Source organism: Condylura cristata, unplaced genomic scaffold (genome assembly GCF_000260355.1).
Source record: "Condylura cristata isolate star-nosed mole 26May11 unplaced genomic scaffold, ConCri1.0 scaffold00009, whole genome shotgun sequence".
NCBI classification, from domain to species: domain Eukaryota; kingdom Metazoa; phylum Chordata; class Mammalia; order Eulipotyphla; family Talpidae; genus Condylura; species Condylura cristata.
In genome coordinates this window covers 47,524,366-47,550,320 of record NW_004567110.1, presented here as the reverse complement: position 1 = coordinate 47,550,320, position 25,955 = coordinate 47,524,366, and the positions used below count along the sequence as shown (strand labels likewise).

Below are 25,955 nucleotides of genomic sequence, written 5' to 3'. Positions count from 1 at the left end.
AATTCATTACTTTACAAACACCCCTAATTTCTAATTCAGCAAGATTGATGCTCATTAGAAGATGACCTTTCAAAATAGGTAAGATTACAAAGGGAGATTGTATTGGCCATACTCATGCAAACATTCAGTGTGTAAGTTAGTTATTTTATCATCAAGAATAACACATCAACTTCTACTTTACCCATTAGTTCCCATGCATCCTTCAGAGCTTGACAAAGAAATCTCTTGGGAAGACTGTGTAAGAATATGGGGAAAAAAACTCTAAACATGATGGTTAATTCAAATTCACGTTAAATTCTTCCTGTATTTATTAATAAAGATACCTAGACAAGAAATATAAGATTTCTGTCATACTGGAATGCATAGTTAAGATTTCTGTCATACTGGAATGCATCTATTGATACTTGTATGTGGTAATTTTGGGAACTTACTTGGGAGACTGAGTATGACATTGGAATAGTATCTGCAGTAACCCTTTCATGATATAATAATTTATCTTTCTGCCTTGGCTTCCATGAGTTGCATAAGAAGTATTTCATTTCCTTTGTAAGTTTTCTATTAAAATGCCTCTTTTCATGATATGTAAATTTTCTATCAAATGCTCTTTTGCTTCAATAAAAGTACAGTTATTATTACTATATTTGAATCAATGTGATGGTTTCCTTTTTTAAATATAGTTTTAATGCTATTCTATCTTAAATTTCTTTCTGATGTCAGAATGATTTTTGCTATAAATAAGAAGTCATTGCCAGTGGAATTGTGACTTATATTCATATTTGATTAACAGTTTTTAAAAAAATTATCACATGACAAAATATATGTAATTGTGTAAATTTTAACAAATCCATTTATATACATCTGTCATTACCATGAAAGGGGAAAGGAAAGGGAAATATCTAAAATTTAAAATGGTTTTTAGTATGTTATTACATTGACTTTATTACATGCTCTTAATTATTTTCATATATTTGGATAGCTTCACATTATAGGTATAACGTCATTTTAATTTAACATTTTAGAATGAATCAGAAAACCCATTATCAGTAATTATAGTGGAAATATGAAATTAGAAATGAATGCTCTGAGATTTAAACATTAGTGGCTAAAAAACATTGCCAAATGTTCATGGCTCTATTCCTATACCAGGGAAAGACAGGAGGAAAGGAATGTCAGTGTTTTAATGCTATGAATCAGTTTGAAATAAGCATTTTAAAGAGCATAGTAGTACATATATGCTTATACATGTATACACATATATAAAATAGCTAAAATAAGACAGATATACTTTTAACAGTAGTATCTATTGAAAATGGCCAGGCAGAGACTGGGTGAGGTAGAGTCCTATATTCAGTATATCAATGTTTACACTGTTTGAGCTTTGTCTGTGTATATATTACTTTTTCAAATAAAACAAATATTTTTTCCTTTTATAAAGAATATATTTTTATTTTTTGAAGAGATTTATTTACTTATGCATATAGAACTGGGGTATAAGCCAGAGATGCAGGGGCAGTGAAAGGATTCACCAGAGACAGAGTGAGGAGCAGAACAGACAGATTGACAAAGCACACGGCTGAGGGGAGCAGCAGGTGAGAAAGGAGAGGTCTGCTGTACCATGTGGATCACCTCCGGGGCCAGGTTTCAAACACACACTGAAACAGTTGCAGCTAGCTTGCAGTGCTGCACTTTAACCCACAGCACCACCAGGGAGGGCCAAAACAAACATATTTTTAAGAAGAAAAATCATTATACACATAAGTTTCTATTAAGTAAAGAGACATTATTATCTCCTTTCTTCCTGACTTAGGGATCCAACATTACTGACACCTGCACTGAAATGCTAATGTGTGGAGTCTTATTGAAAATTTCTTCTGGAAATATTCAAGAACGGGTGTTTTTTCTTTTTGATAACCTTCTGGTGTATTGCAAAAGAAAACACAGGTAAGATGATAAACAAGTAATAATTCAGATATTGTTTATTCAATTTATGGTTCTACTTTTTTCTCTTTGTTCCCTGGAACTCATAATTTCAGTAATTTCCCACATACTAACAGTCTTTTTTCCATGGGCTGTGATGAAAGGGAACAGATTAAGATTAGAGTTAAAGGCAAATAAATTGTTGTTTTCTCTTTATTAATGAGAGTCTAAAAATTCCTTTTTACCACATCAGAAAATGAATGTCTATTTCTTTTAGTATTATCTTAATTTTTTTGTGCTTGTTAGTAGGACTCGGAATAATAGGAATAGTTTATAGGAAGATTCAGAAAAGCTGTTAGTTTTACTTCTAACTCACTGCAAAAACTATAATTTTATTCAAGTTGCATAGAAGCAATTTCCTAACTCCTCCCTCCCCCTTGAGTTATTAAGATATAATTGAGGAATAAAATAGTAAGGTGTTTAAAGTATAACAACATGTTGATTTGATCTACCTGTACATTGTGAAAGGATTTTTCCTATCAAGTTAATTGCCACACTCGTGTAGGTAAGATTATTATTGTATGTAGTTAAGAATGAGATCTTTTTTCATTACATTTGTTTTCATAAATCTTTCTGTCTGCTCTCAAGTGAATACTTTTTGCAAAATTATCAGCGTAATAACGATGGGGTCATTTATGGCGTCAAGGGGTTGTAATTTAAATTAAGTTGAACAACAGGAAAAGTTTTACAAAATTCCAATCCTGTTGTTTAGCAAATATCCTCAATGTATGTATAACATAAAACATATATATAGTGACTAGAAATGCAAATCACTAACTAAATCTGATTGTTCTTGGATCAGAATAGTGTGAATACACTATCACTTCCTTCATTTTAGATACTCCCTCTCCTTTGATATTTACAAGATAGCATCATGATGTATCTAGTTTACTGCAAATTATATTTTATATACAGTATTATTACTGAACTTTATATCCGTGTGTAGCAATGATTATTCATTTCAACTACTACATAATATTGCATTGTTTGATTTTTGTCACAATCACATTTTTAAATAATTCTCTATAAAAGGTTTTTAAAGTTCTTTTACTGTGAATATTTCTGTATACATACTCTTGTTCCCTCTAAGTCACAGAAGTAGAAGAATGATAGATTCAAGATATGTAAATATTTCACATTACACCATAGAACATAATTTTTTTTAAGACTTATTTATTTGTACAGAACTGGGGTACAGGCCAGAGATGCGGAGGGTGAGAGGATTCACCAGAGACAGGGTGGGGAGCAGAACAGGAAGATCGATGAGGTACACTGCTGAGGGGAGCAGTGGGCGGGTCAGGAGAGGTCTGCCGGGCCATGTGGATCTCCTCCGGGGCAGCGGGGATCGAACTCATGCTGAAGTGGCTTTAGCTTCTCAGTGCTGTGCTTTAACCTGCTGTGCCACCAGGGAGGGCCCAGAACATAATTATTTTTAAACCATAGTCTGTTCAATTTTTATGCTTTGTTAGAGTCATCTTCTTAAGTGGCCAGAGATCTTTCTATTTGAGCTACGTGTTATAGTATTGATCAGTATATACTTGAATTTCAAATTGAATAGCCTATACAGAGTTTATAAGACCATAAATAAAATGAAATATAAAAAGCCTATACAGAGTTTATAAGACCATAAATAAAATGAGTACTTTGGAAAATGGAACCAGGGATATATTCAGGTATTAGATTAAATATTATGTGTATAAATATTATGATTAACATTACATGATGTACATCATAATACAATAACATCATAATATTATGCACACCGTGTAAATATATATTAATAAGTTATGCATACATATGTGTATATGTATGTATGTGTGCGCGTGTATGTACACATCTACACACATATAATTTGCCTGAGACTAAAACTGCTACACTGTTATTGGGGATATTGAACTTTTCTTCCAACCCTGTCTCCTCTGGTAATCACCATTCTTTTGATTGATAAATGTCAGAATCTAAGAGTTTGTTTTTGTTTTGTTTTATCTGTTTCTTTAGATTCCTTGTATGAGTGAAGTTACACAACACAGTATTTGTTTTTCTTTTTTGATTTCTGATTTTACTTAACACAGTTCCTTTAATGTCTATCTTCTTGCAAATGGTAAAAAGGTTCATCTTTTTTTTTTTTTTAATAGCGAAGTAGCTTTCCATTTTTATATGTACCACGTCTTCTTTACCTAATCATCTGTTAATGACACTTAGGGTACGAAGCTGTATTCCTTGCACAGTGTTCTTAACCACTGTTATATAAATTTTTAAAAAGTATTGAAAATTAAACTTTATTAATCTATATTAAATTTTAAAATATGATCATATTTAAGTATAATGTATCAGCTTACAGAATGTTCTGTTTTTTTAAGGTACTGGGATACTGTTTCCTATCTGAGAGAATATACAGTTATTTGCTTTTAATCTGCTCTACATTCTTTATCTTTAGCCACCTATGAGAAAATTTTAAAGATACATTGCCGGAATTGCTAATCTATTGCATTGATTTAGGCTTATTAGCAAAGGACATTCAGACGTCACTTTCAAAATGAGCATGAACATGAAGGGAGGAGAATGTTAGACCAACAGAACCCCCAGTCAAATTAATCATTGTAGTTATCTCTAGTAGTGATGAAAGCTATAAAGTTTTGAAAGGTTTAGAACAGATATGTCAGGATTATGAACTCATTTCTAAGAGGGGACATATGGACAGTGATATCACCTTGGAGTGCTATTGAACCATTGCACCAGCACTCAGCCCTTTCACTCCAAGGCAGAAGAGGGGAAGGGAATTGTCAGCACTGGTGGGTATAGGCTTCTGAACTTGTGTTCCATGTGTCTATATAACATAACAAATTAATAATACTATTTTAAAGTTGTCAGCTAGACTTGTCAAATTAGTTTTAGGTCAATTGAAATTTCTTCACTGACCGGCCCTTATTTAATCTTGAGTCATTTAAAAAATATCTGCTCTTTAATGTTAAAAATCTAGTTTTTAAAGTACTATCTTGGTGTAAAGTGATTTCACTATAAACATATATACCTAATTAATTATTACAAATGTTCATGTATAAGCTTGAAATTTTATACTTTTTAAGATTAAAGACAAGTAGTAGACACACCACACACAGTTTTGAAATGTTATAGAACTTTTATGAATGATTATAAATTAAAAGATTTGTTCAACAAGTTCACAGTTATAATACAAAAGTGATTAAAAATCATACTGCAGGGCCCTCCTTGGTGGTGCATCTAGTTAGGATGCAGCACTGCAAGCTAGCTGCAGCTGCTTCAGTGCAAGTTCAATCCCTTGCCCTGGCAATGATCTACATGGCCAGGCAGACCTCTCCTGACCTGCTCGCTGCTCCTCTTAACAGTGTATTTTGTCGATCTGCCTGTTCTGCTCCCCACTCTGTCTCAGGTGAATCCTCTCACTGCCCTTGCACCTCTGGCCTGTATCCCAGTTATGTATGCATAAATAAATAAATCTTTAAAAAGTCATATTGCAAAAAATAAGGGAAAATATTTTCATCTGGATGGAACTGAGCTAGAACTTTCAGCACAGTCAATATATTTTCAAAGGGATCATAACTACTAGCTCAATTTATTAGGACTTGAAAAAATTTGGAATTGCCAGCTAGTCAGTATGAAATGAAAAATGAAGGTAAAGAAATCAAATGAAATTTAAAAATAACCAACTTCTAGAATCTGTCAGAGTTTATTGGGCACCTTTGATGTGCTTCAAACTCACTCAAAGCTTCATTGTATTTTTTTTAAAAAACTTGTGTTTAGGTCAACTCTCAGAGCAATTAATGTTGTTATGAATGAAAGGAAACAAAAATACCAAGATCTAACCTTTCGTGTAGTTGAATGAGTTGCTGTCATATTCCCAAGAATCACTTAAATGATGCTGTTTTAACACTGGTTTGCACAAAGTTGACTAACAAAGTTTGCATGCTTTAGACGGTTGAAGAATAACAAGGCATCTACAGATGGACATCGGTATCTTTTTCGTGGCCGAATCAATACAGAGGTGATGGAAGTGGAGAATGTCGATGATGGCACAGGTAAGTGATTATCAGTATATTTAAAATGAAATACCAGTTGTAAACTCTCTCATAAGACACAGTACCCACTTGATTGATTTGCGGTGCATTAGAGCTTAGAAAAACTGTTAGAGCAATTGGAGGAGAAAGGTGAACTAAAAGAAAGTAGGGCTGTTGTCAAAGTGGAGAATTATATTGAGTCCAAAACACCAGCATTAAATACTGAAATACAAAAAATAACTGAGTAAAAGTCATAGGATACTCGCAGTTCCTAGTGTAGAGACCATGAATGACAATATTTAATGAATGAATTGATTTTCCTTAAGCGGTATTTTAAGTCCGCATTTAATTTTGTCAATAGGTTTTTGCAAAGTGTGACCTTAAGTAAAATGACCAAAATGAAGTCAATTTAAATAGGCTAATTTACATAAACAAGAGTTAGGTTCTTAGCTGTGTTTTCTAGCAACATAATCATCACTAAACTTCTAAAGAAAGACCAAAACACTTAATTTTAAGTCATTTGTAGTTGGTCATTCACTCATCTCCCAGCTTACTTGTTTCAATTTAGGGTTGGGTTGCAGGGTGACCAGAGCCTATCCTGGTATCTCGGGGCACCAGTTAGGAACCAACCCTGGACAAGATGCCCTTCCTTGGGGACACATCCACTTCTGTGGCAGTTTAGATCTGTGGTGAACCTGACATGTGCACATGCCCTTCCTTAGGGACACATCCACTTCTGTGGCAGTTTAGATCTGTGGTGAACCTGACATGTGCACATCTCTAGGATGTGGCAGAAAACTGAGGACCCAGAGAAACCCATGCATACATGGAAAAAGGTGTACTCTTCACAGTCAGTGGCCCTGGACACAAATCAATTTTCTTGTTGATCAACATTATAATAGATGACATTGAACAAAATGATGTTGTATGAGACTCTGGTATATTGTTTTATAAATATATATGTGATATTTTGTTCTTAGGATATGTTCACTCCAGAATGTAGAAAACTCTGAATTTTTTTAGGTATACAACCATTATTAACCGTAATAGGTTGCATTGTTAATTTGCTTGTACAGGAAGTTGTGGATGGAGGTGGTTTGTGTAATTTAAGTGCTTATTTTAAGTACCTTATTACTCCAGCATAGTAAATTTGGCACTGTAGATTTGAAGGTAAACAATTTTTTCAAGTAATTTCATGAGATCATGAATAGACACAAACATTAAATAAAATGAAGTTAAAATGAATTACTTTCTGTTTGAAAGTGTACAACTTAGTAAATTGAACCTCATTTTTCCCTAGTGATTTTTTTCACTAGAATTTCAAAGGTATGTTTCTAAAAAGCAATATAAAATGCATTGATTTTTTTTTAACTAAATTAATTGTTGCTAAATGATTATTACTCTCATGGTTTCTTTTGGTTTGTGTATTATTTTTTGATGTGGTAATGGTTTATACCAGTGTAGCAGTATGATTCAGAGGAGAAGATTCACACATATCCAGATGTGCATCACCTCCCTTACGCTCTCACTCACCCCAGAGCATTCTTATCTCTTTTATTATACCTTTGGGCCCTTTTATGGGATTGGGGCTCCTCTTTCCCACATGTTTTTGTTGCCATTACTGGTCCCAGAGGGGAGAAGAATGTTTATAATCTGTTAGGCATATAGTTTTTCAAATGCTCACCTATGTGCTCTTTCTGTCCAATTTCAGTATCCTAATGAATTGTCTGGGACTTAGGTAGTGACATGGGATTAGTTCAGGTAAGAGGGGGGAAAAAAAAACAAACATGCAGTGAGCAAAATACAGGTGGTACTTGAGTTAGAGCGTTTACCTTGGGAACGAGGTTCTTTGGTTGATTTTGGGTGTATGTATGCAACTGTCAGACAGCTAGCACAGGTAGGGAATCTCTACATTTCAAATCTTGTTTTATACTGCAGATGATATAATGCAGTTACAATATACCCATGCAAACTTGTGGGACCTAATACTTTACCTTTCTGTGGCAGGATGTGCACGTTATTTTTGATAAGGTGGCAGTAATTTATTTTAATGCTTTCTAAGGAGACTGATGACATTAGGAATGCTATCTGTTTCAATAACCTGAAAATGCTCATAAGTCCTCATTGTACTTAAAGTGGGAGGAAGTAAGACCATAGGGGAAGGCACAGTCTACCCTCCTCTCTGTCCTTCCTTGACTCTGTCTTACTCTAGTGGAACCACCTCTCATCATTGCTTCAGCACACTTATTGTTGATGCTTTTCCCCCTTTTATCTTTTTAAGTGGGAACAGAATAGAACTTCTGTGTCTTACCATTTTCTTTCATCCTCAGAATATACTGTTTATACCACAAGTCTAGGTGAATTTTGAGAACAATTACCAAATTTATGGGAAGCTGGATACTTGATAAAGAAATGTTAGAACCAGGGCCTTTGGGCTCATACAATGCCATCCTGTAGGAGATATAGGGAAGTGAGAACCTGTGAAGGTGGTGGGACTTGTATGCAAATTGTCCTTGGATTCTCTCTCTTGGGACAGTTCTATTAGTGTTGGTTTGATTCCAGTCTTCAGGACCTTGTGCCTGAGAGATTAGGGACATTGTAGAAACACTGCCTCTGACCCTGGTGGTTAGTGGGGCAGGCAGGATATTTCAATATACTTACTTATTTAGCTGGCATAAATTAGTTATCTGAGGTACCTATTGGCATGAATTTTCAAGACTCAGCTTTCATTTAAATAGCTTGAAGAAATTTATTAGGCTTTGTGTCATTCAATTAAGGCTTTATTTCCTTATACACAAGCAGTTTGATACAGGAGTTTAACTGTAAATAGTTTCTACAGGTTTACTTATAGAAATTTTAGACTGCAATTGGATACTTTTTCTAATATTCCTGCAAGGAAAATTTAGTTTTCTCATGCGTGTATCTAGTAGGTTCCTTGAGGAAATTGTATATTCAGTTCTAGGACTTAATTTTTTTTTAAAAAATCATTTATTTATTTATGCATACAGAAATGGGGTATAGGCCAGAGGTGCAGGGGCAGTGAGAGGATTCACCAGAGACAGAGTGGGGAGCAGAATAGGAGGATTGACAAGTACGTTTCTGAGGCGAGGTCTGCTGTGCCATGTGGATCACCTCCAGGGAGAAATCATGCAGAAGTGGCTTTAGCTTCTTAGTGCTGTGCTTTAACTCGCTGCGCTACCAGGGAGGGCCCGGACTTAAAATTTTTTTTTTTTTAAATACAATTTTGAAGTGTATAAGAGCTTGAAGATCAACTAATAAACCTCATTAACACTCAGATGATGGAAATGAAGTTAGGCATAAGAACTAACTCATCCAAGTTTACCCAGCTTTTAGTGTATAGCTGAAACTAGAATTATGTATATATACTAGGCTCCCATATCTATGTCTTAAGAAAAAGGACGAAGGCCCTTTGTGGGTTTTAAATCTGTAAGGGCTCCTGGAGAGCAGTGAAAAGAAAAGGAAATCATTTTGACAGTTTATTTCTTCTAAGAAAATCTGAATGCTACATTAACTTTCTTCTTTTTTTCCCCTTGACATATACTTTATCCTGAATGAATGGGAACTCTTGTGTTGCTAGTTCTTAGCATAGTGGATCCATGTTCTCCTTGCACCTGAACTCTCACTGAATTAATTGAATAAAGGGTAGGCAGGTACCTTTAAGATCAATCAGGACCATCTGCTTATTAGCAAAAGCAAAACAAGGTTTATAGTGCTTTTTTTTTTTTTAAAGATTTATTTATTTATTCATACAGAACTGGGGTACAGGCCAGAGGCTCAGGGGCGGTGAGAGGCTTCACCAGAGACAGAGTGGGGAGCAGAACAGGCAGAATGACGAAGTACACTGCTGAGGGAAGCAGCGGGCGGGCCAGGAGAGGTCTGGCTCGCCATGTGGTCTCCTCCGGGGCAGGCGGCAGGCGGGAATCGAACTCATGCGGAAGTGGCTTCAGATTCTCAGTGCTGCGCTTTAACCCGCTGCGCCACCAGGGAGGGCCTATAGTGCTTTTTATCAGGTTTCGGTGTAAATAATTAAAAGTAAAAGGACCACACTCATCTTTTTTTTTTTTTCCACACTCCTCTTTTTAAGTATGTGTAAAACTTTTAATGGGAAATGAAAATGTTCCTCATTCTATTTGAATATATTTTAGAATGAATGATAGTATTTTTTATATTGTAGGTATAAGTAAAATGCTTTTAGTTTATTAGGTTCTATCATACTGCTAATTGTATGATTTAATCCAAAAGTTATAGCAGAAATAATTACATTTGGAATCTCAAATCTATTAAGGATACATAAATATGATTCGTTTTATTTATATTGCTAATGACTCATATTATTATCATGGTTGTATCATAGAGTAGAAATGCTTTCAACTAAATGATGGTATTACTTGTAGAAGTATAAAAAGCTTGTATCAATTTGTACATTTGTTTAATATATCCTTGATAGTCATTTACCATGTTCAGGAAGATGATAGCAAGTTTTAATGATATTTTTCAAAGAAATAGAACAAACATTATTGAAATCTGTATGAAACCATGAAAGACCACTAACAGCCAAACAATTTTAACAAAGAATGGAGAAAAACAGTTTTCATACTCTCAGACCTTAAACTATATTACAAACTTGTAGTACTCAAAACAGTATCATATTATAATTAAAAAAGACACACAGGCCAATAGAATGTAATTGAGAACCCAGATAGTTTCTAGGGACAGCTAATCTATGACATAGGAGCCAAGCAAATTCATATAAGAATATCTTCAATAAATAATTTGGGAAACTGGACAGATACATAGAAAAAAATGAAAGTATATCACTAACTATATTGTATAGAAAAATTAACTCAATATGGATTATAATTTGTATATAAGACCTCAAACTTTACAATACAAAGAGAAAAATATAGGGGAAATACTCATACATTGGCTTCAGGGACTTGACTTGAAAAACAAAGGAAATAGAAACAAAAAAATAGGATAATTTCATAAATAAATAAAAAGGAAAAGTTTCTGCACAAAGAAATTATTATTAAATTGAAAATATGCTACACTGAATGGGGAGTATATCTGCACACCTTTGATTTCGCAAGGAGATAATATATCCAAGATTTACAAATAACTCCTACAACTTAACAGAAAGAAAACATTAAACCTTATCAAAAGTGGCAGAAGAGCAGAATAGACACTTATTCCATAGAACACATACAGGTGGCCAACAGACACATGAAAAATGCTCATTATCTTTTATCATCAGAGAAATGCAAATTAAAACCAGAATGAGATACTATCCAACCTTTTTGAAAATGACCAGAAACAAGTGTTCGTGAAGTTGTGAAGAAAAAGGAACACTTATACTGCAAGTAACATGTATACTGGTCAAATTACCATGGAAAGCTGTGGAGGTACCTCAGATAATATAGGTGATTTTGCAGCATATTGTGGTAACATACATCTGAAGAGACATGAATTTACACCTCTGAATCAGATAGAGTGTAAATTAAAGTTAATGTAAATCAGACATAATTGTCAAAGTTACCAGAATTTAGAAAAAAAGCAGATTATGGAATAGTGAGTACCAACCATGTCTCTCTTGTACTCAAGTTTACCAAATTAAATGTATCATTTGAGGAAAAACAAAAATAATTGCAGAAATAATTGCAGAAAAGTCATTTCTCTAATCTTAATATTTTCATTCATCCCCTCTATACCAACCGTTACCTCTTAGTGACTTTCAGTGGAGACAAACGAAAACTGTCACTAATCGGCACCTGCTGATTCAGTCCTTTGTCGTATGTTTTTCTGTCTTGGAATCTTTGCTTTGCAGAACTTTGTGATTGTAAAGTCTATGATAAGTAGTGTCATTGTTCTTTAACTTCTCTTAGGCTGAGCGCTGTCATAGAAGGTTTTCTGTTAACATTTCCAAATCCAGTATGACAGCTTAACCAAAATTACAGTGAGTTCTGGAAAAAGTCAATTTAATGTGAATTCATACTGAAAGAAAAATTGTGTGTGTGTTGCTATTCATGTTGATTGCATGAAATGCTGTGTTTTTGAAATGGGAGAACCCAAGGTATTGGGGGGTGACCTAGTGGTGGGTGAGTACTGAATACAGAATATGACCTGAAGGCAGAAACCAAAGCTGGTTATTTACACAGAAAGTGAGGAAAAATGAAAACAAAGACAGAATAAAAGTGGAAAGAAATAATTGTCCAGCAGTGAACAGATGCCATCTGTCCTACTCCAGTTAGTATTCCCTGAGTCTTCAGTTGGAAGCCAGATGGCTGCTCCTTCACTAGTACTCCCCTGGAGTTCTTAAACTGCACCACCCTGCCCTCATTCCCCATTAATAGCTCTTCTCTGGAAGTCAGCGGGTAGGGGCCAGGAAGTTCCACCTTCTACCTTTGAGTTGGCTGTGAGTAGCATAAACTAGTTCTAAGGTAGTTCCTTACCATTCTTCCATGTTTAGCATGTGTGTATTGTTTAACCACATGCAATGGTAATGGATTGGCATTTGCACATTTCTATTAATTATGGTTTAAGAAAAGGAAACTTGATGGGCCTCCCTGGTGGCGTAAAATGTTAAAGTACACTTTTTACTACAAGTTAGATCTCTGGCCAGCAGGGTGACCCACATGGCTCAGCAGTCCTCTCCTGTCTCACCTGCTGCTCCTCTCAGCAGTGTAATTCATCAGTCTGCCTGTTCTGCTCTCCTCTCTGTCACTAGTGAATCTTCTCACCAACCCTGCATCTTTTGTCTGTGCCTCAGGTCTGTATGCATAAATAAATATTTTTTTTTAAAAAGGCCCTTTTGGTATGTTCTATTCATTTTCTCTGATTCATTTGTTCTGATTTTTTGTAGTGATATCATTTATCTCTGAAGCCTAGAATAATATTCCCAAGGAATATTAGAAAAGTAAAATCAATATATGACTACAGATGAAAATTTTTTCAAGATTTTCCTTTATTGCTTTAGGAATTTAATATTATTTTGGTAGATAAAGAAAAAGGAACCTTAGGTGTTTAATTTCAGGTAACATATTAATGTTATCAATTAAGAATATTCCACTATTAAACACTGACTACATTCAAAATATAACCTTTCTTTCTTTCTTTTTAGTTTTTATATTTTTCAGTACATATAGGTAAAGCAAAGGTATCCTGAAATTAATTCAATGGTTTTGGAATTTCTGTGAATTGGATGAATAAATTGATGCAATGTTTTGTATTGTTTGCTCATTTACCTTTACTCATTAATCTCCAGCTGACTTTCACAGCAGTGGACACATTGTTGTTAATGGATGGAAAATACATAACACAGCAAAAAATAAATGGTTTGTGTGTATGGCAAAAACACCTGAAGAGAAGCATGAGTGGTTTGAAGCTATTTTGAAAGAAAGAGAACGACGGAAAGGTAAGTGTGTGGATGGGCTCTAGACCCTAACTTGACAACATGTAATGAGAAAAGTTAGGAGACAGTGAAAAGTTAAGTGTGCTCAGTTGGATTTTCTATATTATTAAGTCAATACTAAAATACTTTTGACTACTTTCAATAGTTATAATTAATAAATGATAGACCATATAGTTAGTAAAATATTTATATTGTAGTAGCAGTATCTTTTAAACAGTGTCTTAGTCTTTGGACATTGGTATAACAGAATGCAAAGACTGGGTGACATAAACAATAACAATTTATTTCTCTCAGCTGTGGAGACTGGGAAGCCCAAGAGTCTATGAGAACACTTGCCTGGTCATACAGGACCCACTTCCCACTGTGTCCACACACAGAAGGAGTGAAGGATCTTTCTGGAGTTTTTGTGTAAAGAGGCTAACTCCATGTATGAGAGATCCATCCTCATGATCTAATCATGTCTCACTACCATCACCTTGGCCATTAGGTTTCAGTGTATGACTTTGGAAGGTCACATAAAACATTTAGTAAGCAGCGTATAGTTTTACTTGCTTTAAATTATGTTCATTTTTTTTTTTTTTGCATTTTCTTCTTGCCATTTCTAAAGCATCAATGATTTTCCTTTAAAAGAAAAACTTCAATAATTTAATGCCGTGTTATAGGATCTCCAGAAATTATTATTTCTCTGTTTAACAGTACACAAAACAGTCCTAGGCCAAATGTTATAGCATCATAGTTTGTAGATGAAATAACTTTGAGTATAAAATCTTTAAAATTGTTGGAATAATATAATGAATATAAGGTAATGTAGCCAAATAAGAAGCTTGCTTACATGAGGAAACCTAACCAATATTTGTTTTATGTTTTCAACAAGATTCACAAAAGATATTTTGGTTTGGCAATATACCGTTTGTGAAGTTTGTTTGCAAGTAAAAATATTTCTGTCATTTAGTTAGTAAATAACAATGCTTGTGTTAACTACCAGCTTCCCTACCAAGTAAAAAAAAAACTACTGTGCTTATTCCTTTTCCTAGCACTCTAGGAGTAAAACATTTTACTGGTGATGAAATTTCAAAACACGAGAGTCCTTTCACCTTCGGATATTTTTTTTTTTTTGAAGGATATACAAAGCTCACCTTGATTAAAATATTCATAATACACATTTGTATAAGAATTAATAAGGCATTTTTCAATACTTAATCCACTCTTGAAGAACCAGTTAAAATATTTTAACATATGCATAATTGACTAAAGTTTTTTTTTTTTAACTTAGCAATCAATTAAAATACATAGCAAAATCTTGAAATTTTCAAGTTGAACTTTTATTTTACTTTACATTTTGGAATGGTTATATATTTAGATAAAGACAGAAATATAAAAAACAAGTAGAAGAGAAGAAGACATTCTTGTAATCTTTTTCTTAATAGGCTCAACTTTTAGTGGATTATTTGTATTACTGCCAGATGTTAATGATTCCACCATTGTAACTGATGTATTTTAGGAAGAAAAGTTGTAGCTAGAAGAATATAAATAATTCCAGTTTTTGTTTTCTATAATAGTTCATCAGTGCCGTCATTGGGACTGTGCTTCCAAACTGCCAGCTTTCCTCTCCATCTCAATGTGCAGTCTGTCCTCTCAGCCGAGCCTCATTCTCATGTTTTCAGTTGACCCCTAAACTTCTGACTCTCTCTGACCATCCAAACTACCTGTATAGTAATGCACTTCTTACTTGAACACTGTTGCCACAGACTTCTTCCCAGCTCCGCCAACCCCCACAACTAGATCAAAAGTCTAAAAGGCATCCTGATTTCTTCTCTCTTCACACTGACACTTACCCGACCACTTCCTTGATATTTCTTAGTTTCTTCCTCTTTGCCATCTTACTAGCATTTGTAAGATGTTGAAATTTTGTAGTTTCCTCCTAATTATCTCCTACTCTAAAAACCTTCTGCGTTTTAGATTGCTCCGCAAATGGTCCTCCAAGATTTTTTTTTCAAAGCAACAAAACTCTCTTGCATGACCTGCTTTTCTCCTTGCTTTGGTTAAGGAACTTAGATGTTTCACCAGCACCTAACAAAGAGTGAAGTGTGGTGCAACTGCAGTTGAGCAAGGTTCCTGCCTAACCTGCCATGTGTCTTCTGACTTCTCACCTAAATACATGTCTCTGTGCCTTCGTGCTTCTCCTTGTCAGCACCATCTCAGGAGCTTCTTTGAAAATTCATATTCAGACTTATGCATTCAAACATGCCCTTTTGTGAAACCCTTGCAAACTTTTCTCAGATGAGTTAAAATGCCCTGAATATGCCTGTGATATATCTGCTTCTCTCCACCCCCCCCCCCCCAAGCTGTCTCCAGCACCAGCATGTCAAGTTTTGCTAATTTAATCCCTCAGAAGGGGCTGCTGGAGTCTGAGATACAGGTGATCTTCCTCCACGGACCAAACCTATTACCTTGGGGGCATAATTTTTCCAACATTACCATATAGACTTGGTGATCTTACCTTGTCTATACTATGCTATGAGGTTCTGGAAACCCAGGACCTTGTGACAGCACTCCAGACCCACAGCCCCCAGCACATAGTAGACAAGTAATAAGTGTTGGTTTAATGATGACATGATTGAATGGAGAGACTTTTTAAATTATCTGTCGTTTCTTTCTTTCTTTTTTGACAGGTTTAAAGTTAGGGATGGAACAGGATACCTGGGTAATGATTTCTGAGCAGGGTGAGAAGCTTTATAAAATGATGTGCAACCAAGGAAACCTGATCAAAGACAGAAAAAGAAAACTGACTACGTTCCCTAAATGCTTTCTTGGAAGGTAGAGTTGGAGACTTTTACTGCCAGCTTTTCCTGGGTCATGAGTTTGATGAGGGAATGGATATAGAGTCAGGAACTATAAACAGAGAACAGGAAACATCCAACCGTTCATCCATGACTTAAGCAATTTCTGGTTTATGTGTTCCAAGGATAAAGCCAGGTTGCAGTCGGGCTGGCAGTCAGATGGACTTGCCTTTAGGAGGTAGTCTGGATAGAAGTACAGAGTAGAAGTATAGAACCTGAAAGCCAGGGAAGACTAGATCTGGATACACACAGTCAAGTTACCAGTTATCTCAGGATTTACAGAGCAGAGCTCAGGGTGAAAGGATACAGATGAATAGTCTGAAAAGCTGGTCTTGTGAAGGACCAGCACAGAGTAAAAGGTAGGGAAGTTGCGTTGGTTTTCAGCACAGCTAAACACATTCACCATATCCACTGCTTTATGCCTACATCAGTTGATGGAATCCCAAATGGGTTAAGCAGGACTGGGTCAATAGGGATGGATTGCCTGCAGATAGCTGTAGGCCAGGCTTTGTGTTGGCTCGCTCCTGTACATTGTTTCAAATTCTCAATATTCAATTCTCAAATATTTTCAAAAGTCAAAGTTTAACTGCTGAAATCCAAGCAACTAGTAAATTCAAATGTAACTCCATAAAAGTAGCCTGAAGTTGTAGTTCCAACTCCGACTTCTCAACCAGACTGTCCCTCTTCATATCTGGTTCTACCATTAACTACTTGAGGGTATTAGGAAAGTTAAATTCTCCTTCCACGAAGACATAGACATCATCGCCTTGCTCACCTATACTATCTATCAGAATGTCTTTTGATTAGCCATGCAGATACACAGAATAATCATAGGCCACACTGTCTCTTAACCCCTTGTAGAAAAATGTAGACCTCGGGCTTGCAAATTTGTGAAGGTGTGGTCCCCACAGCAAGCCACACAACTCTCAGCCAGACAGTAATGCTGGTATCAGGAGCTCCTAGAAATGGTAACTCTTGTGCAAATGGAAGTTCCCATGTTGGAATCCCCATTTTTGTAGGGAGAAGTAATTTCATGTAACGACTCCTTTGGTATAACTTAAGAATCTCCATTGGGACAAGGCCACTTACAAGGGAGTCACTGCTTCCAGCTACATTTTCGTATCCGGTATTTAAAAATATATAGTTTATTTTCCTGGGTAACTTCTATCATAAGCAATGCTGTATGGTAAAACAGCTGATAACTTTACCTTCAGGTTTCTAGGGAAACAAACCAAAAAGCTTACGCAGGATCAGATCTATCTTTATTTAAAGAGGGAGGTGATTTGTCAATACTTGGCCCACACTGCCTCTTGTGGCTGTGGTGCTAGTTACTTGCAAAGATATGTAAAGCATTCCCCAGTGTGCCTTAGTGACTCCATCAGTGTTAGAGTCATTGTGACCTTTGCATAATGGTATATTATCTCTGTACTATAGTGTTTTAGATAGGTTCTGAATGGATCCTTTTTTAATGTTGATGAAAACGCCTGGTGAGGACTTGATCCCATCACAAAGCCACTCACTCACTTCCTTTCCTTCACCTCCCTTTTATGTATCTATTCTTTCAATTCAGAGCAGTACTTAAAATGTACTCTTCCTTAATTTTAATTTGTCATTTTCAGGAATTTGGTGATATCAAAATGGAGAATTCTGCGATGTCTTTTTACCAACCATTCCAATCACCTGTCAGTGTTCAATTTAAGGGGCACTCAAAATCTGTCAGTCACTGTGCTGAGTTTCTGATATTTATCAGCTGGTTTAATCCTATGGCAGCATGATGAGGCTGATTCTATTATTTCTATGTTACTGAGGAAAAATCTGAGGTCTGAAGAATCAGATTTACTAACCCAACATCATACAGCTAGTAGAAACAGATGCAGGGTTTGAATTCAAGTTATTACATGATCTTAACCACTATAATGTACTATAATGTATAGAAGAATAAGGGCTTTTAAGACTTCTTCTGTCTTAAAATCTACTGTTTGCACTAGACATCCATTTTTAGGATTCCCATATCGCCTCGTCTTTGACTTCAACCATGTGTTGCTTTTGGTTTTGAAATAAATGGAAAAAGAATTTCATATAACTCAAAACTTTGTTTCTCTAACCTCTGTTTAAAAATAAAACCATTCCATAATACATTCATTCATCAGTGTGAAAGTTCAAGTGTTAGATTTTTATAACATGATGATGATAAAATATTTTATTGTAAATGAACTCAGTATTTAGTGTGCTGTTAATGTTATCACCTAACCATTAAATAAAAATTCACTACCTAGCTGAGCCTCTGTTAAGTGTTATAAATCATCTTTCTTCTTATCTATGAGCCTGGGGCTCCCCCACATTCTTCCTGAAATGATGAAAGATGTGATCTGTCTGTAATCCTCAGTGGCTTTTCATAGTTCTAACAGGTGTGTGAGGTAGACAGCTTTTCTAATGGATGGTTTGGGTTGGTGTAATCCTTATGGATGTCAGTTTAGAAGCAGCAATTAATTAACCAAATTGGCAAACTGTAGTAAAACTTGTATAACTTTTGGTGTATATCAATTTTCTATTGCTGCAAAACTAATTACCATGTACATGGTGGCTTGAAATGACATCCATTTAGTAGCTTGCTATTTTAAACATCAGGAGACCAAATGAGCAGAATTGGTTTCTCAGCTGAGGAGCTATTAAGCCCCAAATCAGGGGTGACCTGAGATCTTTTAGCCTTGAGGCTACAAGGGGAATCCATTTCTTTTGCAGGCAGGTCCCTGCAGAGTTCAGGCCTGTCTAGTAGTGGGGATGAAGTCCCATTGTTTGCTAGTTCCTGGATAAGTTTATGTTCAACAAGAGTTAATCTACATTCCTTGGTATATCAGTACATGACCTCCTTGATCTTCAAAATGCAAATTCAGTCTTTCTTATACTTTTAATTTTACCAATTTCCTCTTGTACTGCCAGATTTAGAAAGCTCTGCTCCAAAGAGCCTGACTGTTGGGTCAGAGACAATTGGATAATTTTTATGTTTTGATATCGACTGACTTGGAGTTTAATTACATATGTAAAATCTATTTACAGCATTAGATTAATATTTGACTGTAAAAGCAAGTGGTAGGATTTTTACTGGGGAGCTGGGGTAGTAAGGTCACTTAAAAATTCTACTAGATTGGACATTCAGTATTGTTTGGTTTTCTGTTAGTTTCAGACCGACCCATTCTCTCTGCCTGGAAGACCAAATTCAAGATGGTTCATCTCTTGTGCAAAGTCATTATAACCTATTGAATTCTGTCATTTTACTGTAAGATTGATTCTATTCCCATTAGTCCCCAATTTGCTTCATATGGAAAGTAACCTTCAAATTAATGCTGCTCTAAAAATTCCCTTATGTGTTTGAATTCTCAACACATTCTCAAGTTGAATAGTTATGGAGTATAGTTTAAGTATATTTGAATGTACAGACATGGATTTTCTCCAGTAGGGTCTGATCTAAGTAACTGAGTCTTAACAATGTGAAAAAATTTGTGCAGAAATATTACATAAATACTCCTTTATATTTTGAGACTCCCTTTATAGCTTTTTGGTGAATGCATAGTACAGAGAGCCTTCTTGGGGAAAAAATTAACATTTGATTTCTTTTGCAGTGAATTTGTGTCTTGGCTGTTGGAAATTGGAGAAATTCACAGGCCTGAGGAAGGTGTTCACTTGGGACAAGCATTATTAGAAAATGGAATCATCCACCATGGTAGTTATCAGTTTAGTTTTTTTTTTTTAACTTTTTTTTTTAATTAAAGATTTATTCATTTATTCATACAGAACTGGGGTAAAGGCCAGAGATGAGGAGGGTGAGAGGATTCACCAGAGACAGAGCTGGGAGCAGAACAGGCAGATCGACGAAGCACACTGCTGAGGGGAGCAGCGGGCGGGTCAGGAGAGGTCTGCCGCGCCATGTGGTCACCTCCGGGTCAGGCTGGGATCGAACTCATGCGCAAGTGGCTTTAGCTTCTCAGTGCAGTGCTTTAACCCGCTGCGCCACCAGGGAGGGCCATCAGTTCAGTTTTAATAATTTTCCACATTATCAGATACTTATTTTTTTTTTTCAATAGTTTTGAGAGCCTAATATCTATAAAACAATGTTTTCAGAATGGGTGGGTTTATGGTAATGCATTTGTTAACACTAAAACACATGCAAGAATCATAAATACAGGTAAGTGTTGTGGGATTGTGGAAGAAGGAATGACTTGTTCTGAGTAGAATATGTACTTCATTGAGGGATGTGGACTTAATGCTGGAATGAATAGAATGCTGACAGGACATTCTACCCTGAGAAATAATAGCACAAAACTTGGGTGGAAAATTTCATGGTGGCTTCTTTGGAAACTAGCATGGAGTCTTATGTAACTAGACAATGTGCTTCATGTATGAATATACCTGGGTGTGGGGAGGGAGTGTGGTTAGAAAGGTTGGCAAACATTCGATCCCAGAAGATCTTAATTCTGACTGTGGCCTGAGGGCCTTATTCTGACAAAGATGAGGCGCTAACAGTTGGTTTTTCAATAGAGGACTGTTCAGAACTTGTGCTATCAGTTGCAATAAGGTAGAACCTAGATCAGAGAGCTCTGGAAGGCTAAAGAGCCCTGCACACGAAGGCGCTCTTTACAGCTCCCAAAGTGAAAGGACAAAGGCTGTGTCTGTGGACACCTCCACAGTGCTTTCCATGGAGAGATTCTAGTGGTGCTGAAATAATACATTTGATAACTTTGGATGTGGGAGGTGTAGAGTGAAATCAGATTATCCCAAGCTGTCTATTTGGATGACTGCGATAGTTAATTCAGGAAAAGGAGAAGCTTGGCAAGAACATAAAGGATTTACTGTGGATTGGATGTAAGGCATTTATGGTGACATGCTTGTAAGAAGTTGAAAAGCTTTGTGTAAAAGTTCAAGATAGAGATTGAAAGACAGATTTGATAATAATTTTAATAGAGTATCAGGTTATTAAGAACATTCATAACCAACACACAAAAAGTGAGGAATCAGTGATAATAGGACTAAGAAAAAAACTTGAGGATTTTCTAATGTAAAATGTGGGGGAGCAGAAAATGACAGGGAATTATGACAAATATGAATGTTTGCCATGGTGTTTTGATTTCCACTTCCTTCCTAAATTTGAATGGGGTTCAACAAATTAGATCCTCCTAATTTTTCCACACCACACTGGCTACTACGGTCTGTCCAGATGGTAGTCCTCTTTAATTCTTTTCCACCCGCATGCCAACACATCTGAGCTCTGCCACCAAAATATGTCTTTCATCAGATCAATTCCTTCCTTCCCAGTCTCCGCCTCTCCATCGTCTTTCTTGTTTCTGCTTTTGTTCTCCATCCCCTTAGTACAATTTTCAGGTATCAGCTGAAGAAATTTTAAAAAATAGCAGATTAAGTCCCTTTCCTACTTAAAATCATGTAATGACTTCCTTTAAACTTAAAGGCGAGGCCTCTTACCCTGGCCTGAAGCTTTACCACGCTTCACCAGTTAGGACTGGTGACTTCCTCTCTGGATCCCATGAAGTGTTTTCCCTAACTTGTTATACTCTACCCCTAGCCTTCTGTGTCTTGCTTGAACACTTCGAGATGACTCCCTGTGTAGGAGCTTTGTTCCTGCTATCCTCATTCAACAGTTATTTATTAGTCCATAATATGTACCAGGTCTTTCTAGATGCTAGGGAGGCAGCAGTTACTGAAATGACAGAAGTCGCTGTATTCCTGACTCTCATCTTCCATGACCCTCTTACTTTTAGAAGTTCATCCAGTTTCATTAGTCTTAAAGCTGCTGTTCTCATTTTAGACATTTTCTTGTACTTGTCAGACTCTGAGATTATCATGTTATTTATTTCTTTGCATTTTATTTTCTATCACCTATCCATTTTCTGGGATCAGAATAAGAAAATTTCAGTTCTAATCATTTTATCTCCACTATCTCATGCACTTGTCTCTTGTGGTGCAATTTTGAAAATGAAGTGATAGAGAAATTCTAAATTAAAATTTACTTTGAGTTTTCAAATGCAGATCCCTTTGAGTTTTTAACTTGTGGGAGTTTATAACTTTGAGCAATGATATTGATAATATAATTCTTTGCCCTTTTTTCTGAGAAATGTAGTACAGAGTTGCTTTCTGTTAATATTCTGTTCATCACAGATTTTAGTGGCCTATGCCATAGTTGTTACAAAGATTTGATCAGTTGTAATGTCAGATTTGGCATACAGAATTGTTGTCACCAGAAACAATCTTTTTTAAGTGACTGAAATAAAGTAGTACATTTCCCCCAAACTGGGGATAAGAAGACATATTATGCAATTTCACATTAATAATTTTAGTAGAATGTAGAAATATGAGCCAAACATACTAGTTTCATTACTATGTGTTTTCATCTGCATTTTAGTGAAAATAGAATTCCTACAATATGCTGAATTTATCTCTTGTTTTAAAGAGAACAAGCACATATAGACCATAGTTACCACTATTATTCACATTACAAACATTGTTGATAACTTTAACAAAGGCATAACTTGGCTATACCTATAATTCTTGTGCTAAGGCAGTTTATACTTTTAATATTCCTCGTTTAGCTCTACATTTACATTATAAATGTTTATGTGAACATAAGAAACTGCATTCATTATATCCACTGTTGTGTTGAAGTTGGCTGGCACAAGTTCAAGAGAACTAGTAATTAAATTCTTTAAAAATTTGCAGACAGTTAAATATAGCTATTATTCAAAATTATTGACACTTTAATACACACATTTTATTGCAAATAAAAGCAATATAGTCTTAAAACTTTATTTTCTAATTATTTTCCTACAATTTTTGTTACTTATGCTCTGAGTATTTCTTAACTCCCATTATTTTTGTATGATAGTGATACTAAATCATAAAGTGTCTCACTACACATTCAGAGGCTTTTTTTTAGTAGCTTCATATTACCCAGTATAGAATTTTATGTAGCTAAAATTGGTGAACGCTACAAATCGCAGCTCTTGTCCTCTGGTACTGAGACTGTTATTAAAAATTCCCCAGTATATTGTAGTGACATCATGCAGTTGTTTATAAGATGGCATGAGCAAACCTTGTTCACAAGCTCACAAGCTCACCTGAACTCTCATCTATTAGTAAAACCCATTTTTCATGCTGGAGAAGTTGAGGAATTGGCTTTGGATGCAGCATTGTTTACTATGTTTCCAAGGCAACACCTCAGAGTTGGAGTAGACCCATGATTGATTATCAGAGTCACAAGAGATTATCTCAAACTTAAGCACTCCCTTTTGAATAGGTGAAACCGCACTTGTTTTACTGCGCCGGGAAAGAGGACATTTGGGGTATATACCAAGACAAAAATTTGTTCCAGTGAATTTTTTTTTTTTAAAGATTTATTTATTTGTGCATACAGAACTGGGGTACAGGCCAGAGGCTCAGGGGTGGCTTCACCAGAGACAGAGGGGGGAGCAGAATAGGCAGATTGATGAAGTACACTGCTGAGGGGAGCAGCGGGCGGGTCAGGAGAGGTGTGTTGCACCTGGAGGTGGATCACCTCCAGGACAGGCAGGGATTGAAATCATGACTGAAGTGGCTTTAGCATCTTAGTGCTGTGCTTTAACCCACTGCACTACCAGGGGGCCATGTTCCAGTAAATTTTAAGGATAAAAAATGGGAATAGGTATGTTATATTATGTCCAAAGACCACCAAGGAGCCGATTCTGATGCAAAGCACATAAGGGTCTTTATTGCAAGCTGGAGCCTGGGCTCCCAACATATACTGATGCAGCGGCTGAAGTTGAGAGCCCTGAGCTCAGGGAAGGCAGGGTTTTTATTACAGGAGAGGGGAGTTTCAGCTCAGCAGTACATTGATTGGTTGACACTGAACAAAGTTATCTTGTCTTAACCTGTTTGGTCTATGCGTGTAAGATGTGACCTTAGGACATCTGGTGCTTTCCTGATCTGTACTGGTTACTTGCCTACTTGCTAACTGGCTGCTGCTATGGGATGAGCAAGATTAAGACATTTACAGTTAAACTCGGCCTTAGCGCCTTGTTGATAACTGAAACTTAGGCCTGGATGATTCAGAAGCACTCTGAAACCTGTCATGGCGTCAGTTTGGTCTTTCAATATGGGAGAAATAAATTATTCTTCCTGAAACATGCCATTGGATTTCAAAATATTTTTCTCAGTTTTATGTGTCTTTCACACATGCTTTTCTCCTTTTGGTTTGATATAGAAACAGAAACACCAAAAGCTATATTGTCTATCTTTTCGTGGCAGCAATTCTGTTTCAGTTTTTATGGCCACAGCCATGCATGTGGTTTGCATAGGTTAGGATAAAACAGCTGAAACTTGTATGTGTGTGTGTGGTGTGTGTTTGTGTTGCAAGTCTAGACTTAGCAAATGTAGTTCATAAGAGTTAATGCTAACAGCTTTTTCTTCTCCTTCAGCATTTTAACAAAAATGTAAAGGTCAAAGTTTCTATCTAATGATGAAAATAGAACCCATTGCAGCAAATTCTCTCTTTTGTAAACATTGCATTCCCTGTAAAGACAGCACTTAAAACACTTTCAGCTTTAATTTTGGCTTCTTCTTTCTGGAAATCATTCTTTATTACACTGTTTAGAAAATAACTTGTACTGGAAAAGAAAAAAAAAAAAAACTTCAGAGGAAGTTTAACAGGGGTCTTTTGAATTTGAAAGCCTCCCTAAGAAAGGAAGCTAAAGATGATCATTCACATTTGCCTCTGAGAAAATCAATCTTCAGCAACATGTAATGGAAGCATTTCAAGTATAAGAAAACTGCTAAAATTTTGCAATCACTTACATGTTAAAATAGTGCTATCTACTTTTGAGATCTAATCATAGAATAATTGGTGATTAATATATGTTCTTGGCCTAATGGCAGTGGATGCTAACATTCACTTGGGTTCTGAAACAATTGGAGTATCTGCTTTCTGAAAGGTGCTTTTTGTTTGACTTTGTGGCATTGTGAAGAAATAGAAAACATAAACTAAATATTTATATATAAGTAATTATTCTATAAAGCACAAATATGTTTACCTGGCGATCTAACTGTTGCTAATTTCAACTTCTTGAATCGTTAAATGGAATTCACAAGTAAAGAGCAAACTTTTGTTACGAGTCTTACTGTCAAAATACTAGATTATTATTCCTTGTTAGAAAAACAAAAGTGGTTTATAAAACTGAAAGTTTCAATATTTGGGAATATGTATTTCAAAATTTTGTTTTTATTTGCAACTCTTTAAGTTGTCAGTATTTTAATATATTGCTCATATGTTTTTAGTGACTGATAAACACCAGTTCAAACCAGAACAGATGTTATACAGATTTCGCTATGATGATGGAACATTTTATCCAAGAAATGAGATGCAGGATGTGATTTCAAAGGTAACTATATCTCTCAGAAACTTGTTCTTTTTTGAGGGACATTGGTTTACAACATTATGTGTTTAAGGAGCATAGGTTCTTAACATTTCAAATGAATGTTGCTGTATTACACCCACTACCAAAATGCCAATAATCCACTGTAGTCCATTGGAGGCCCTGTATCTTCTGCTCACTCCTCCTCTGGTAACCTCAGTTCTGTGGTCTAAATCTAAGGTTTGTTTTGGCTTGAATTTGTCCTTTACTTAGTTTCTTTGCA

General features: G+C 35.7%; 1 protein-coding gene across 1 annotated transcript in view; it reads left to right on the top strand.

Annotated features, from left to right (window-relative positions):
* PREX2 (phosphatidylinositol-3,4,5-trisphosphate-dependent Rac exchange factor 2) overlaps positions 1–25,955 on the top strand; it is a 238,851-nt gene that overhangs the window by 85,207 nt on the left and 127,689 nt on the right. Inside the window, exons 7-12 of the mRNA XM_004679816.2 lie at positions 1,808–1,941; positions 5,929–6,032; positions 13,294–13,443; positions 16,113–16,257; positions 19,901–20,001; positions 25,596–25,699. Of these exons, the coding sequence (XP_004679873.1) occupies positions 1,808–1,941; positions 5,929–6,032; positions 13,294–13,443; positions 16,113–16,257; positions 19,901–20,001; positions 25,596–25,699 (738 nt within the window). The remainder of the gene's footprint in view (positions 1–1,807; positions 1,942–5,928; positions 6,033–13,293; positions 13,444–16,112; positions 16,258–19,900; positions 20,002–25,595; positions 25,700–25,955) is intronic.